Source organism: Pelodiscus sinensis, chromosome 23, assembly GCF_052426305.1.
Source record: "Pelodiscus sinensis isolate ZL-2025 chromosome 23, ASM5242630v1, whole genome shotgun sequence".
NCBI lineage: Eukaryota > Metazoa > Chordata > Testudines > Trionychidae > Pelodiscus > Pelodiscus sinensis.
Genome location: NC_143074.1, coordinates 23,047,584 through 23,063,256, shown reverse-complemented (window position 1 = coordinate 23,063,256; position 15,673 = coordinate 23,047,584). Strand labels below are relative to the sequence as shown.

At 43.4% G+C, this 15,673-nt stretch overlaps 1 protein-coding gene across 2 annotated transcripts in view; it reads left to right on the top strand.

The window, feature by feature from the left end:
- The window catches only part of QSOX2 (quiescin sulfhydryl oxidase 2), a 46,604-nt gene extending 39,130 nt beyond the window's left edge, over positions 1–7,474 (top strand). For both annotated transcript variants that reach the window (XM_075905556.2, XM_075905555.2), the window contains exon 12: positions 2,561–7,474. In XM_075905556.2, coding sequence (XP_075761671.2) covers positions 2,561–3,108 — 548 coding nt within the window. In that variant the 3' untranslated portion in view covers positions 3,109–7,474. The remainder of the gene's footprint in view (positions 1–2,560) is intronic.
- Positions 7,475–15,673: the final 8,199 nt, after the last annotated feature.

Here is a 15,673-nt window from a genome sequence, read left to right as displayed (position 1 = left end):
CGTCCGGTTAGGGCACATCCACTGTGTCCTGAAGAGGGATCAGGGTACAATAATGTGTGTGGAGGAGGTTCCATTGTTCTCAAGAGCATCAGTTTTTCTGGAGTCCCACCTGTTGTGTGATGAGCTGATGCTTCCTGAGTGTAATTCACTCAGAAGTACTGGGTCGTGGCATGTCTGGCACTTGGTCTCAGTGCTCCAGGGGGACCAGGTGACCAGTGGGGGTGCGAAGGCGGCTCCCTGCCTGGCCTGGCACCACACAGTGTGCTGTGCCCTAGAAGCAGCTGGCAACAGGCTCAGCTTCTAGGTGTGGGGAAGGAAGAGTGCACAGGGTTCCATGCGCTGCCCCTGCCCTGAGCACTAGCTCCACACTCCCATTGGCTGGGAACCAGTTGCTGGCTGCTTCTGGGGCACAGCATGGTCTGCAATGCCAGGAGGGGCACCCCACTGCACCGCTGACCAGGAGCTACTCAAAGTAAGCCCCTCCTGCCCCAGCCCTGACCTTTCCCCCAGAGCCTCCAAAGCTTTGCTCTTCAGCCCCACCTTCGAACCCACACTCCAGTCAAATGATGTTGGTTTGCAGCATCAACCATTTTCTTCACCTGGGTCATGATAGAGTTTGAAAACCACTTCTCTAGGTCACCAAAAATCTGTTTGCATTTTGTTCTATCTGGGAATGCAAAAATCACTAGAGAAATGCCCTTTAGAAGACAATCATAAAAGAATATGATTCGGTTCCTCAGTGTAGAATGACACACACTATTCATCAGCCAATAACTGAATAAATTAAAATTGTTCTTCCAACAAGATTTGTTTCTGGAGAGCTTTTTTTTTTTTTTTTTAATTAATCGTTTGGACTAAAACACCACCCACCTGTTAGGTTGTATTTCATCCATTGTGGTGTTCGGGTGTCCTGTAACTAAAGCACTAAAGACAGTTGGTTTCTTTTTGCATTTAATATCTGTCTGCTGTTATATATTAGTGTATGTAACATTAATACAATCAAATGTCAACATTATGTTTATTTTCCAGGTAAGCTGTATTCCCAAGATATGTAAAATAAGCAATAAATATTGTTTCAAATAGAAACCATTTTTCTTGTGCCTTGAAGTAGGGGAGAAGCACAGAACATATTAGATAAAATTTCCTCATTGTGAATGTTACCAATGTATGAGGGGACAAAAAGAAAAATTTGGGGTCTTTGTGTTCACTATAAGTTGCAAAGTATTTTCAAGACTGAATAATTGCTGCATCACTCAAACCAGCATCTTAATGAAATCGTCAAAGAGAAAATATTTCCCCCAAAGCATTATATTGTTCTAAGTCCTTTCTAGGAAAAAATGTTGACTGTGCATTGCGATGATTAATATAGGTTGGACCTCCCTGGTCTGGCACCATCCGGACCTGACTGGTCCAAATGAGGGATTTTGCTGGACCAGCGGAGGTCAGATATCTGGACTCTCCCGGGGCTTCTCTCCTGGCTGCTGGCCCCAGCTAGTGCGCTGCTGGGCTCCACTCTCAAATGCCGGCCCCACGGCTTCCCTGCCTCAGTAGGGTTCTGCTCTGGCTACTGGCCCATCGCCGTGGGCTTGCTGGCCTGCTGGCTGAGCTTCCCTGCCCCCAGACCACTGACCCTGTAGGTTGCTGGCCTGCCAGACCGGCTCCACTACCAGCTGTTGGCAGCCTCAGTGGCTGGGGCTTGCTGGTCCAGCAATATCCATGGTCCTGCCAGACCACCGATGTTGCCGGACCAGAGTCTACCAACCAGAGAGGTTCCACCAGGGATGCTAAATGATATGTGCTAAATTTATTAAAATCCGGTTTCTCTTTTGGACTGTACATATATTAATCAGAATCACAGGTGTTTTATATGGGCCCAGTAGCCATGTTAGCTTTTCAACTAGAAAAGGATTTTTGTTTCAAAATCCTTCAATTGAAATTTAAGGAGTTTATTTTACACTGGCCAACTCCAACACTGGCTATGGAGGACAGCTGCTGCTATGAGAAATTGAAACCCTAATATTGAATCCAGTCCAAGAGAAACACTTTTACATTGACAAGTTAACAAGCAGACATTTTAAATATATTATAATGGTGTTTAAAGTCCTGAAAATGGTTTGCCAGAGTAGTAAACACACTTCAGAAATAAGCAGGATAAGGATAGGACTGTTGATACTGTCTATAAATTTTTTTAAATATATTTACAAGTCTTTCAATGGCAACTTAAATTAGCTCCTGGAAATGCATTTGATTGGGTGATTTGTATCATTGATAAAACTGTAGCATTTGTGAACTGCTGTCCTGTTACGAGAAACTGTCGAAATGCAGTATTTGTGTCTTCCAAGAAAAAAAGTAGTAACACAGTATATGAAAATTAACGTTGTCAGGCTCTTGTTCTTGATCACTCTTAGATTAGTATAAACATGGTGACTGTTGCTTTTTTGAAGTGTGGCTTGTGTTATTTCCTTACACTAAGCTTCTTGCTAGTATTAAATGGAAAAGAGTCTCCTCAGTTTCAGATGAGCAGATGGATTTAAATTCTTTTGTCTATTTTTTGTTGTAGGAGATCTAAGCGAAGATCCAAAATTTCTTAAAGTTCAATGGCCAACTCCAGATCTCTGCCCTGACTGCCATGATGAAATTAAAGGATTACATAGCTGGAATAAGGCCCAAGTGCTACAGTTCTTGAAGCATCACTATACCAATGAAAATATTTTATATAAATACACTGAAGGCCAAGTGAACTCTAATGAAATAGAAGTTGGGGATGTGAAAGAGAGAAAAGACAAAAATTTGCCCAAGAAACCAAGTGGAAACAAAGAGGACAAGCTCCTGGACCAAAATATGTTGGATTCAAAATCTAAAGGCTTAGATAAATTAATAGCAAATAACGGACCTGTCAAAGATAGAGGTAAAAATACAGTTGAATCAGTTCTCCATAAGGATACCAAACAGTCCGTGTCTTTCCTAGGGATTGGATTTTCTAACATAGACATGAGTCTATGTGTTGTACTTTATGTAGCATCGTCCTTATTTTTAATGATAATGTACTTCTTTTTCCGAATGAGGTCTAAACGGTGGAAAGTGCGGTATTATCGTCCAGCCGTGTAGAACTTCTAAGAAATGACACTTTCATTGTAAATGGCTGATCAGTACCAGATGCAGCTTTAATATTTATGATCAGGGATTTTATACACAGTATTGATTCAAAAACCCTCCTCCTCCACTCCCAACTCATTTCATCAGTTCTAGCTTAGTGTTGTAGAGCTTGCTCTAGGAGTCCCAGTATTTATCTAGCATCCAGGGCCGTAGCATCTTAAGGGCTGTGTCTACACTGCAGCCCTTTTCCGGAAAAGGGATGCAGATTAGCCACATCGCAATTGCAAATGAAGCAGGGGATTTAAATATCCCCTGCTTCATTTGTATAAACATGGCTGCTGCTTTTTTCCGGCTCGGGGCTTTGCCGGAAAAAAGCGCCAGTCTAGACGGGGATCTTTCGGAAAGTAAAGCCTTTTCCGAAAGATCCCTTATCCCTCTTAAAATCAGGAATAAGGGATCTTTCGAAAGATCCCCGTCTAGACTGGCGCTTTTTTCTGACAAAGCCCCGAGCTGGAAAAAAGCAGCAGCCATGTTTATACAAATGAAGCGGGGGATATTTAAATCCCCACTTGATTTGCAATAGCGATGTGTCTAATCTGCATCCCTTTTCCGGAAAAGGGGTGCAGTGTAGACACAGCCAAGGTGTTTAGTAAAATGAAAAAAAACTTTTCCATTTAGGAACTCATTACTTACTGTCTGCATCCTTGATTGGGGTCGAATGTGAAGAATTGCACTACATAGTTAATTACTCCAAGTTCTGGAAAGAAGCTGAATACTATTGTGTGTGTTCTGAGACAGCCTTTTAATTTTATCCTGAGTTGACTGACTAATCTACTTGTCCGCCCACTGCTCACTATCTGAGAACTTGCTGCTTTTGGAGAAGCAAGAATTTTGATTTTTTTTTCAGAGAAAGAAAAAGTGTATTTTAATTTAATAAACTTTAAAAATATATTTTAAAGTAATACTTTTTTTCCATTACTTTTGTAGTTGCAAGCTATCTATGTCCAAATACAACTCCTCCCCCACCTCATAGTTCTGGCCAGGGAAAGTGCAGTTCGAGGGGGCTCTGTGATTCAGGGTATTCTCAAAACTGTACAAGAAGCAGATTCTGACCTTGCGTATGGCAGTGTCAAATCAAAAGCAACCCAGTGACTTCCGTGGAGTTACACCATTGTAAGTGAGAGCAGAACGAGGCCCAATCTTTTTGCCTGCCCCTCTATTCCAAGTTTAAGCAGTGTGTTAAATAACACTCTTTTTTGCTAATTTCTTAAATAGGGAATTAAGTAAGGAATGGTTAAGGGAAGTAGAGTATTGTTGAGTTACTTTATTGGAAGCCATTTCTAATAAACTCTTGTAAATTAAAACTCCCTGCCTGGTCATATAGGCTGAAAGTCCTGAGTGGTTTTAATGTGCCAATATAAATTACTGTTCTGGTTACAGGGAACTTCTTACACCATTGTCTCTCACACACTTCAATATAACAGGGTTTCATAACTTAAGCATTTCATTTCGAAAACTCCCCTCTTGAGCCTGTGAGGTGGTGAGGAATCTTTGCTCACAATTGTCAAGTTTTCTTGTGCTTCATAAATGTGAGTGATTCCGGACAGTCTGCCTTCTGCTAGTGCATGCCAATGTTTGGGTTTAAAAAAAAAGGGGATGTGACCTCACAGGATCAGTCTTGTGGTCCTACTCCAGGATCCTGTCTTCTGACAGTGGTGGCACCAGATGCTTCAGAAGGAATGAACAAAACGGGGCAAGTATTGAATGACCATCCCCTGTCATCCAGTCCCAGAGTCTATCCGTCAAAGGGTTAGGAACACCAAGAGAACGCGATTGTGCCCGTTACTCTCTGGGCTAATAATCGCTGAGGGATGTTTTTGAATCCAGTTATACTTTCGGCCTTCAAACATCCCCTGGCAATGAGTTCCTCATGTTGACTGCATTGTGTGAAGAAAGCCTTCCTTATGTTTGTTTTTAAACCTGCTGTCTACTAATTTAATTGGCGTGACCCCTGGTTCTAAAGACATGGAGATGCAATTGTGCTCATCCCGTCTACCCCAGTATGGTTTGTGGCCGCTTTTTGAAACATTCCAGATCAGATTACTGTTCCATGTGTCTGGTATCCTGTCTCTGACAGTGGCTTCTGTCAGATGCGTCAGAGGAAGGTATAAGAAGCCATGAAGTGAAGTTACAAAATTACCAGCCCAAAGTAGAAGTTTCCTGATTCCCAACTGTCAGTGGATGGTTTATGGCTTGCAGCAAGAGGTTTTCAATCCTGTTGAGTATAATTGTTGGTGTTCTTATCCGTATAAATGTTTTTTTTTTAATCTGCCAAGCTCTAGCCTCAATGTTTTTCTTTGATGCAAGGAAATACCTTTTTATACAACATAATAGATCTGCAGAATTCAGTGCCAGTGTTAAAATTAGCTGTCCCTTCCACTAAATGTCCCCTAAATGTCATGAAAAGGGGAATAAACAGCTTCAGGCTAATTCAGTCATTTATTCCTTGTTAGTCATTATTCTGTGTAATAACCTCTTATTTCCATTGCAAGCCCTATTACAAAGTTAAATCTTTTCCATTTGACACACATGTAATAAATACAAATCTCCTTATTGAAATGTATGCACTAAGTTTTAGCTCATTTTTATGGCAATTACAGGAAGTTGTGTGTTTGAATAATCTTTTGCTTACTTAAACTGCAGCTTCATGTAACAGAGAGAACGGGTGTAAAGGAGTTAGGAGTGACTTGCATATATAAAATAACCAAGACATTTACTGTGCATGCACTGGTACGTGTCTAACAATTCCTACATCTGCATTCACATGACAAGAGCTGTGCTGGAACTATTAACTCGTGTTTCCCTTAAGCTGCCTTAAGGCTAAATATTGTTTCAGGGCCACACCTGAATAAATGGGCTTTGCATGAGCGAGGAAGCCCACCTCAGTACCTCAAACTGGAGATTGAGCACCCATGCAGCTGTTCTGTGTTCTGCCTGCGCCCCATGGCAGTGTGCTGAGGTAACAGTGTTGGCGGTAAAGCCACAGTTTTATGCTTGGGGCACCTGTAAGAGTTTCTCCCGAAATGGATGTGAAGAAGCAGCCATGGCGATTTCACATCCATCTGCCTTTTTTCCAAGGAAATGGATGTTTTAAAAGGTCACCTGAGGGACCAAAATGGCTTCCTCCCTCTGTTGTGGGAGCGATAAGAATCCCTATACGTTCTCATGAGGCTCCTTTGTAAATACTCTAAGACATAGTGAAACAAGAGTGGGAATTACGTCACACTTCTCAGTCTGATCAATGCCATTGTGCTTGGTTATTTTAGGGTTTCAAATAGTGGGGGTCTGAAAGGGAGGAAATTAGTTAACAGAATTTTGCAACTTGGGGGCCTGAAATCAGGTGAACTTTTAAGATTGACAAAGGCTAGGGAGCTCCGCATCTCTAAAAACTGGGCACCTGATCTGGAAAATGTTGATCTGTCTCAGTGAGACCTCTTTGTTCTGCTGATCAATATTAAATAACACTAGCTTTATTTTCAGTCACACTGGATTGTGTAGAGCTGGATTGGTTAGTTTTGTGTCTTGTTTTATTTTCTTCTGTATATTAATTGAAACAATCAATGGCTATTAGCCAGAAGGGGCAAGAATGGTGTCCCTAGTCTGTCAGAAAGAGGGAATGGGCAATGGGAGGGATCACTTGATGATTATCTGTTCTATTCATTCCCTCTGGGGCATCTGACAGTGGCCACCGTCAGAAGACAAAATACTGGGCTTGATGGATCTTTGGTCTGGTCCAGGGTGGCCGTTCTTATGAGCTACCCAAGGGTCGTGGGGATGATTTTGCCCTTATAACAGCTAGTGGGGGATGCATTTAAAATGTTCTTTGTTCACTGCATAAATACTGTAAGCTTTCACTCTGCCTTTATGCCATTTGGTGGGGGGGGAAGCAACCATGGAGGTTTGGGGACCTATTCCATTTCCTACACTTCAACCTCAAATATAGATAAATGTAAACAGAATTATGATTGTCCAGTCTTGGTGTTATGGCTAAGCACTGCTACATAATTGGTACATAGCTTTCATTTTCAGACCCACCTTGTAGAAAAGCTACCCTGAATTTTGGGGTTAGTTAGGTTAATTCTAGTTTATTTGCTGTCCCAGTGTAGGTTTACATCCACCTGTGTTATTTCCTTTTACGCATGACTGGCAGGATGGATTTCCACAGCTGGTGCTATAATATGATTTTTTTCATAACTGACTGCATCTCTAGAAAGTGTTACGTGTCTGTCATGAGATGCGCAGTGTTGTTTTGACATACTGTATTACAAATACCCTGTCATCTGTTTATTTTCCTTTCATTAAAATGCCTTTAAAAGCATCTCTTTGTGCCTGGAATTTTGATTTTTTTTAATGTGCTAAGTCACAAAGTTTGCAAAGTGAGATGAATTAATAAGTATGGATCATACCAAATTAAACATTTTCATGAAGGAATTTTGTACATCGTAAAATGGAAAGGGTTCTGTGCTAGTCAGATGTTTTCAATGTGAAAGAAGCAAAAATAACTAATGTAGGACCTCTTAGGGAAACTAGTGCCAAGAATGCCAAAATGAATCTATTCCTTGGCATTCTAATTTTAACTGCAAATTGTGTGCACTTGGTGTGACTTCTGTTTAGAACTGGGTGTTAGTACCATTTTTACAAAAGGTTCAAATGTATTTTCTGTGTCTGGAAATGTTGATTACAAGCTGTTGAGACTAATTAACTGTTCTGTAATGTAAATGTTTTATTTATTTTTAATTGAATGACTTGAATTAAAGAGAAACTAGTGGACACGAAAATGGCAGTAGGATAACCTCTCTCTACCAAGGAAAGTGACCATTTTGTACTAAACTGTAAACTAATGTGCTCATTTAAATAAATAAACCGCAAACATTTGGTAAAATACTTTTCTTTTCGTGGTCCAATCCCTTTTGATCTGGACTTTACAAATTGGGGAATGTTGCAGGAATAACTTGGTAAAAATCCGTTTCAACCAGCAGGGGGCAGCATATGGTGTTATGCTTTTTACAATATTTGGCCTGAACCCAACACTCCAGTAAACACTTGAATTTCCAAATTCACTTCCCCTCAGCCCTCCTCCCCTGCTCCCTTCCCCCAACTTTATAAAGCATTAAGGTAAAAGGCATATTAGTGACTGTGTCTATTGGAGATGAGAAACAACTTGCTATATTTCACTTTAGCTCTACTGTGTAGACGTACCCTTTAAAGAGAACAGTGAAACAAAGTTGAATTAAGCTACGCAATTGATGTAGCTTAAGTCAAAATAGTTTAATTTGGCTTTAAACACTGTCTACACAGTGGGAAGTCAAAAGAAGAACGCTCTTCCTTCTTATCCCAACTCCTGTAACCCTCATTTCATGAGGAGTAAGGGAAGTTGAAGTCCTCCAGCTCAACATTATTTTGGAATAAAGGCTTGTCATATAGATGTGCACTCTGTTATTTTGGAATAACGTAAGTTATTCAGGAATAACGTAAGTTATTCCAAAATAACGCTGCTGTGTAGACATGCCCTTTAAGAGCTGAGACAAGGGAATGTATCTAATAGCCAAAGCATTTGCTTCCTCACTGATTAAGAACATAAGAACGGCCATACTGGGTCAGATCTAAGGTCCATCTAGCTGTGTGTCCTGTCTGCTGACAGTGTCCAGTACCAGATGCCCCAGAGGGAGGGATTACATATAGACATACGTTAATTTCTCAACAGTGGATGTGCTAAAGCTGCCTCTGCCACCACCGTTTAACCCTGCTCAAATCAATTCTGGGTAACGTGGTTGAAAGTTCTGAAGAGGGTGCCGACAGGAAGACTTACACAAAAGCTAAAGTGGGAAAATCAAAGGGAAAAGTCTGTTGTAGACTAGCTGTTCAAAGTTCCGAACTTCCATACAGAAAGGGATGTTCCCTCATTGTAACATGCAGCCACCGTGGCTAGAATTCATAGGGTTTGCTCACAAGTTGTTTGGAAGTTGGATCCCTCTGGGGAAACCTAATTCATGGGTTTGTTAGGTAGCCCCCTCAAATGTTATGGGGAGATCGCATCCTCCTTATTGAAGTATAGTTTCCCCATCCCCTAGCTCACAGAGTAACAAACGGTGCCTTCTTTTCAAATGAGTAATCTGTGGAAGTCTCATTTCAGTACTAGTTAGACTGATTGAAACCACGTGAGATGAGTTTACCGGGGCGGTCGACAAATGCCTTTGATGTTGACCGTGGAGCATCCAGACTACAGTGCTGTGCCGCCAAACAGCTGATCGGCACAGCGCGGCAGCCATTTAAATGAAGCGGCGATTATTTAAATATCAAATGCATTACTAAAGTCTAGGAATACCGCGTCCACCGCTTCTCCCTAATCCACAAGACTTGTTATCCTCTCAAAGAAAACTATCAAGGCACGTCTAGACTACTGCGCTGTGCCGATCAGCTGTTTGGCGGCACAGCGCTGTAGTTATAAACCCTATAGTGCTACATAGTTTTTGCCATAGGGACAAACCAGAAGATCTGTAAAGGAAAATTCTGCCTCTACTATTAAAATTCTTCAAGCATGGTCACAAAACAGAGGCGAATCCATTGACATAATTTATTTGGCTTTCTACAAGCCCTTGACAAAGTCCATAAGAGAAATAAGGAAAATTAAGAATTCCTGGATCAGAAAGCAGGAATTGATGGTCAGCTGTCACCAGGGTAGAAAATTAACTGAGTTGTCCCACGGATCTGTACTGGGCCTTGTGTTTTATGTGTGAGTGATCTGCAATGGCAAGGTGGTTAACGTTGCAGATACAAGGGAGGTCAATTAAAAACAGAGGCAGTTATGAGGAGAGGGGAGGCTCCCAATTTACATGCTGTGATAGCTCATTCTCAATCCCACCCCAGCTCCCATCACCTGTGAATGCCTGTTAAAAGCAGTGGGTGACTCTCTCTAACATTCTGGGACAGACACAGCAACATGGCATATAAAATGGGGTGTCTATAATAGCTGCTGACAACCAAAATTGCATTAGAGGGAAGGGGGTTGAAAGGTTTGTTTCCGGCACCTTAAAAAAACAGAGCTCAGAGCATCGGGGGCCTGTTCACTTGGGAGGACCATCTAACTGGAAGAAAGAAAACCAATCTCAGACCCCAACCCTGGGTTGAATGACAGCTGGTGTTGGGCAACAGAGATACCAGTAAGGCCCTTTGCAATGAAAGGGCCTTTCCCCAGTTACACTAAATATGCACCTACTTTCTTGCCCCGTTTGCTGCAGACCAGCGTTCCCTGTAAGCTGTGCATTTGCTCAAGACAGTCCAGTGCCACCCAGCTGGTGAGCGGCGTGCCCACAGTGAATATTTTTGTTTATGTTGGTGGTGCACATTGGCACGTGCCTTGGTGCACATACTATTTATTCTGCACATGAGTGAAAAAGATTAGAGGAGACATTGGTGTCAGCAGGGCTGGATTACCCAATAGGCAGACTAAGCACGTGATTAGGGCACAAAAAGAAAAAAAAAAGATTTGACAGTCTAGTATTGTTTTTATTTTGAATTACATATGGGAGGGCACTATAATCTTTTCAGTGCTTAGTGCCTCTAGAGGTCTTGATCCAGCCCTGGGTGTCAGTGATGCCAACAAATGCATGACCGTTCTTAGCATAGGGTGACTTGGAGCAAGCCATATCCTTCTTTTTGTAACAAGTTACCAATGGACAGTAGTAAACACAGGTTAAAAGGAGGAGTGAGGCTGGTTTCTATGCTTCTGCACCAGTGGGATGGTATTTCAGCATGGCTGTGTCTAGACTGGCATGATTTTCTGAAAATGCTTTTAACGGAAAAGTTTTCCGTTAAAAGCATTTTTGGAACAGAGCATCTAGATTGGCACGGACGCTTTTCTGCAAAAGCACTTTTTGTGGAAAAGCGTCCATGCCGATCTAGACGCGCTTTTCCGCAAAAAAGCCCTGATCGCCATTTTCACCATCGGGGCTTTTTTGCAGAAAACAAATCTGAGCTGTCTACACTGGCCCTTTAGCGCAAAAGCTTTGAACAAAAGGGACTTTTGCCTGAACGGGAGCCGAATAGTATTTCCGCAAGAAGCACTGATTTCTTACAGTAGGAAGTCAGTGCTTTTGCGGAAATTCAAGCGGACAGTGTAGACAGCTGGCAAGTTTTTCCAGAAAAGCGGCTGATTTTCTGGAAAAACTGGCCAGTCTAGACACAGCCCAAATGTATCTGCTTTGCTCGAGAAAAGATATTGAAATCACAGTTTCCCCATCCACGGGTGCCACGCCTCCCCAGCGTACCTGCCAGGCATGAGCTTTAGATTGCAAACTCTTCTAGACAGGAGGCAAGAGGGTGCCTAGCAACATCTCTGAGACTTCCTCTGCAGTAATAGACAGACCCTAAGGCTGCATCGACACTACAAGGTTTTTGTGCAAAAATAGCTGTTTTTGCACAAAAACCTGCAGAGCAAATGAGCTCTTGTGCAATTAAATGGGCAGCTTACCTACAGCGGAAAAAGCCCTTTGTTCTGCCATTTAACCTCCTTTTCTGAGGCATAACTGCATTTAGCGCTACAGCTATTGCACAAGAAGGCAAGTGTGGATGCTCCAGAGGCATTTCTTGAGCAAGGGGAAAAGCGCAGGTGCTCTGATGCCCATTCTGTGAATGGCCATCAGAGCTTTCTTGTGCAAGAGCATCCATACACTGTGGATGCTCTCTTGCGCAAAAGCACATTGCAAAAGCTTTGAGGTGTGGATGTGCTATTGTGTAAGAAGTTTTTGTGCCAAAAACACTTGCACACAAGGCTTCTTGTGCAAGAAATATGTAGTGTAGACGTAGCCTAATGTGCCACAGAACTACTGATTTTGGTAAGTGGGTGATAGAGTTTGGGAACAGCTCCCTGTGGCTACATCTACACTGGCATGAATTTCCGAAAATGCTTTTAACGGAAAAGTTTTCCGTTAAAAGCATTTTCGGAAAAGTGCATCTAGATTGGCAGGATGCTTTTCTGCAAAAGCACTTTTTGCAGAAAAGCGTCCGTGGCCAATCTAGACGTACTTTTCCGCAAAAAAGCCCTGATCGCCATTTTTGCGATTGGGGCTTTTTTGTGGAAAACAGTACTATGCTGTGTACACTGGCCCTTTTGGGAAAAAGACTTTTGCCCGAACGGGAGCAGCATAGTTTTTCCGGAAAAGCACTGATGATTTTACATGAGACCGTCAGTGCTTTTCCGGAAATTAAAGTGGCCAGTGTAGACAACTGGCAAGTTTTTCCAGAAAATCTGCTGATTTTGCGGAAAACTTGCCAGTCTAGACAGAGCCTGAGAGTTGTGTTTGTGTGGTTACTCAGGAGCAATTTAAATGCTGCCCAGCTAATTAGCAGAGCACCACAGTTTGGTTTTGTGTTTGTTGGTGGTGCACATTTGCACATGCCTCCGTGCACACAATTTTATTCCACACATGGATGGGAAAAATCTGCACCTGGAAGGGAAGGATGAGTGGGAACATCGGTTGGGAGAGGAGAAATGACTCTTCCTTAACGTTGGCTCAGTCCTGGCTTTGATATTTATCTGTGATTGTGCCAGGCACAGAAAACAAGCCATGACTACCACTACTTTTTTTTACGTTTTCGATTTTTTCTTGGACATCTCCATTGCTGGTTTCTTTTTTCCAAGCTAAACCCAGCCGCCATGATTCGGGGCCTCAAGAGAAAAGAACACGAACATGCAAGGGGAGGCTCTTTGAGCTTGTTAGCTGTGACGTACCAAGAACTTACTACACTACAGTTCCCGTGCCGGAGCCTGGGGCTGTATCCCTGGCTTGAAGAGGGTGCCAGACATGCAGGGTTTACAGTTTGGGTCCACGGGCTGTCAGCGCCTTGCTGCTTTTCAGCTGACACATTTTGGGCCAGCCTCCCCGTTGTCTGGAGAAACGCGCTGGCTTCGCTGGTCCCTTGGAGTCTCCCCGCATCTGCTTGTGGGGTGCAGAGCGCGCTACTTGAGCAGGGCTGCCTGCTTGTGAATATTAACACTGTGGCTGCTTGAAAAACAAACCCAGGTCACGATCCGCCCCCTCACTCCCCAGTGAACCTCTTCTGACTGTGCAACTGAACGGGCCTGCCTGGTCCCTGATCTGCTTTCGGTGGAAGCAGTATTCACCGTGTGCGCATTTATATATATGGGGAGGGGGGGTAATTGGAGACATTTGAGTCCTGCTCGCAGGGCAGGCTGGAAAGCGCAAAATGGAAAAGTTGCCTTCAGGAAAGCAGGCTGCAGACAAAGCGAGCGTGGGTTTCACACTGAATAATGCATGGCACAGGGCAGGGCGGGCCTTTCGCCGCTGAAATATACACGACTTCGGCTAGGAGGGCCGCGCCGTTCCCATGCAACTGACCAGGTCAAAACCAGCCCGTTACTGCCGGGAGCAGCAAAAACCCCGTTTGCCCCGGGGCAGAGCGGGGCGAAACGCGCGTTCACCGCTGGCTTTTGGCGCGTGTGAACGGAACGTTGCGATGAACCGGAGCGGAGTCCCTGCCACTCGCCGGACCTGCCCGTTCCCAACATTTCGGGAGGGGGGGGGGGGGTTCTTCACGATTTGGGGGAAAAAATAAAGACCTGCCAGAAATTCGCCCGGGACCTGTTTTTAATCAGCGGCATTCTGGGTAGCCGCCTTCCTACAGTCACTGGCGTGCCCTGGAGCACCCTAGCTCCGCTGGCTTTAAAAATAAGCTTGTGGTTTGGGGCGAGGAAAAGCATCGTCAGCAGGTTCCCTGGTCGGGCTAATGGGCAGGGGCCAAAATATGCATTTTAACCGGGTTGGAATGGAGCCTGGAGCGCTTTGGCTGGAATAGACCCTGCCACCAGGAACCAAAACTCACCCCTCTGCCTGACCTGGTTCTTCTGGGGCAGGCTTGGGGCTTTGCATAGCTTCAATTGTGTCCCTTGTTTGAGAGTGGAGCTACAGTGCACCCATCGCTCAAAAGGCTTCCAGTCTTGGAGGAGAGGGGCGCTGGCTGTATGGCTAAGTGCGTCGCTTATTTTCAGACAATTTCAAAATAGCTTATTTGGTACTTTGGCTCAGTCTACACAGCAGCAAATTTCAGAATAACCTGCAATTCCAAAACACCCCTGACTCCTGGCATGAGGTTTTCAGGGACATCATGGCTGTGTCTAAACTGTTGGCAGAGGGATGTAAATTAGAGCTATCAGAAGTGCAAATGAAGCTGGGATTTAAATATCATTTGCATAATGGTGGCCACCACTTTTTTTGAAATGGGTCTTTTTGAAAGACATGGCAGTTTAGATAGGGCATTTTCAACAGAAATGCCGGGTCCGACAGAGCCTGTACTCCTCATTTTCTAGCTCCTCCGCTAATTAAAGCCAAGCCCTCTAGGGCATGTCTACACAGCAAGGCTAAAGTCAAATTAAACTATGCGACTTGAGCTATTTTGACTGAAGCTGCACAATTGAAGTAGCTCATTTCAGATTTTGGCACTCTCTACACAGCAGGAAGCCCAAGGAAGAACACTTTCCCTTCCACTTCCCTTTATGAGGGTTACAGGAGTCAGAGTAAGAAATCCTCCAACTCCACATTATTTTGAAATAAAGGCTGGCGGTGTAGACAGCTTCAAAATAAGAGTCGCAATTTGTGTTGTGTAATTTTAAAATAGCTTATTTAGAAATTTGGCCTAATTGCACATCTTATTTTATGTCTACACTGCCTCATTTGCATAATGTATGCAAGCCATTTTTGCAGGGGAAAAAAAAGTAGTGTGGACGTTTTCTTTTTGCACAAAACCCCCTTTTCCCGCCAGATTGGTATACCTCCTTTTCGGGGGCATAAAGGTCTGGCGGGGAAATGGTTTTTTTGTGCAAAAAGAAAACATCCACGCCACTTTTTTTCTGCAAAAACCCTTTGCGCAAAAACGGCTTGCTTAAATTATGCAAATGAGGAACCACACTATGCTAATCCATGCCTCATTTGCATACTCACTGCCCCCAAACCAGACGTGTAGACATAGCCTGGCTTCTATATGGTGCTGGGTAGATGTACCTTCAATCCCTTCCCCGGCTACCTTCCTGGTCTACACTAGGGAATTGTTTTGAAATGGTTATTTTGGGAGTTATTTCAAAATAATAAGACCTGAATTAAGCTATTTCAGGAATTATTATTTCAAGAATTACTCCTGAAATAACTTATTTCTAAATAACTTATTTCGAAATAATAATTCCGGAAAGAAGTTATATCGAAATTATTGCTTATTTCGGTTGTTATTATTTCCAAATAATTTCCTAGCCTCGACATTTGATTTCCCCTCCGCCAAGACAGGAGCACTGAGGAGTTTCCACCGAGTTTCCACGTCCAGGGTCATCACCGCGTTTTCCAGCCTCGCTGACATATTTCTCCGGCGTTGGCCCCTCTGATTTGTCCCCCTTGTCCTCGGGTGTTACTTTGGCCGAGCACCTACCATATGTGCTAGCCGGCTGCCTGCGTTAAGCTGCTGTTATTAATTTGTAAGCCTCTCAAAGGAGGAGGTAAAGGGATTCGTCCGG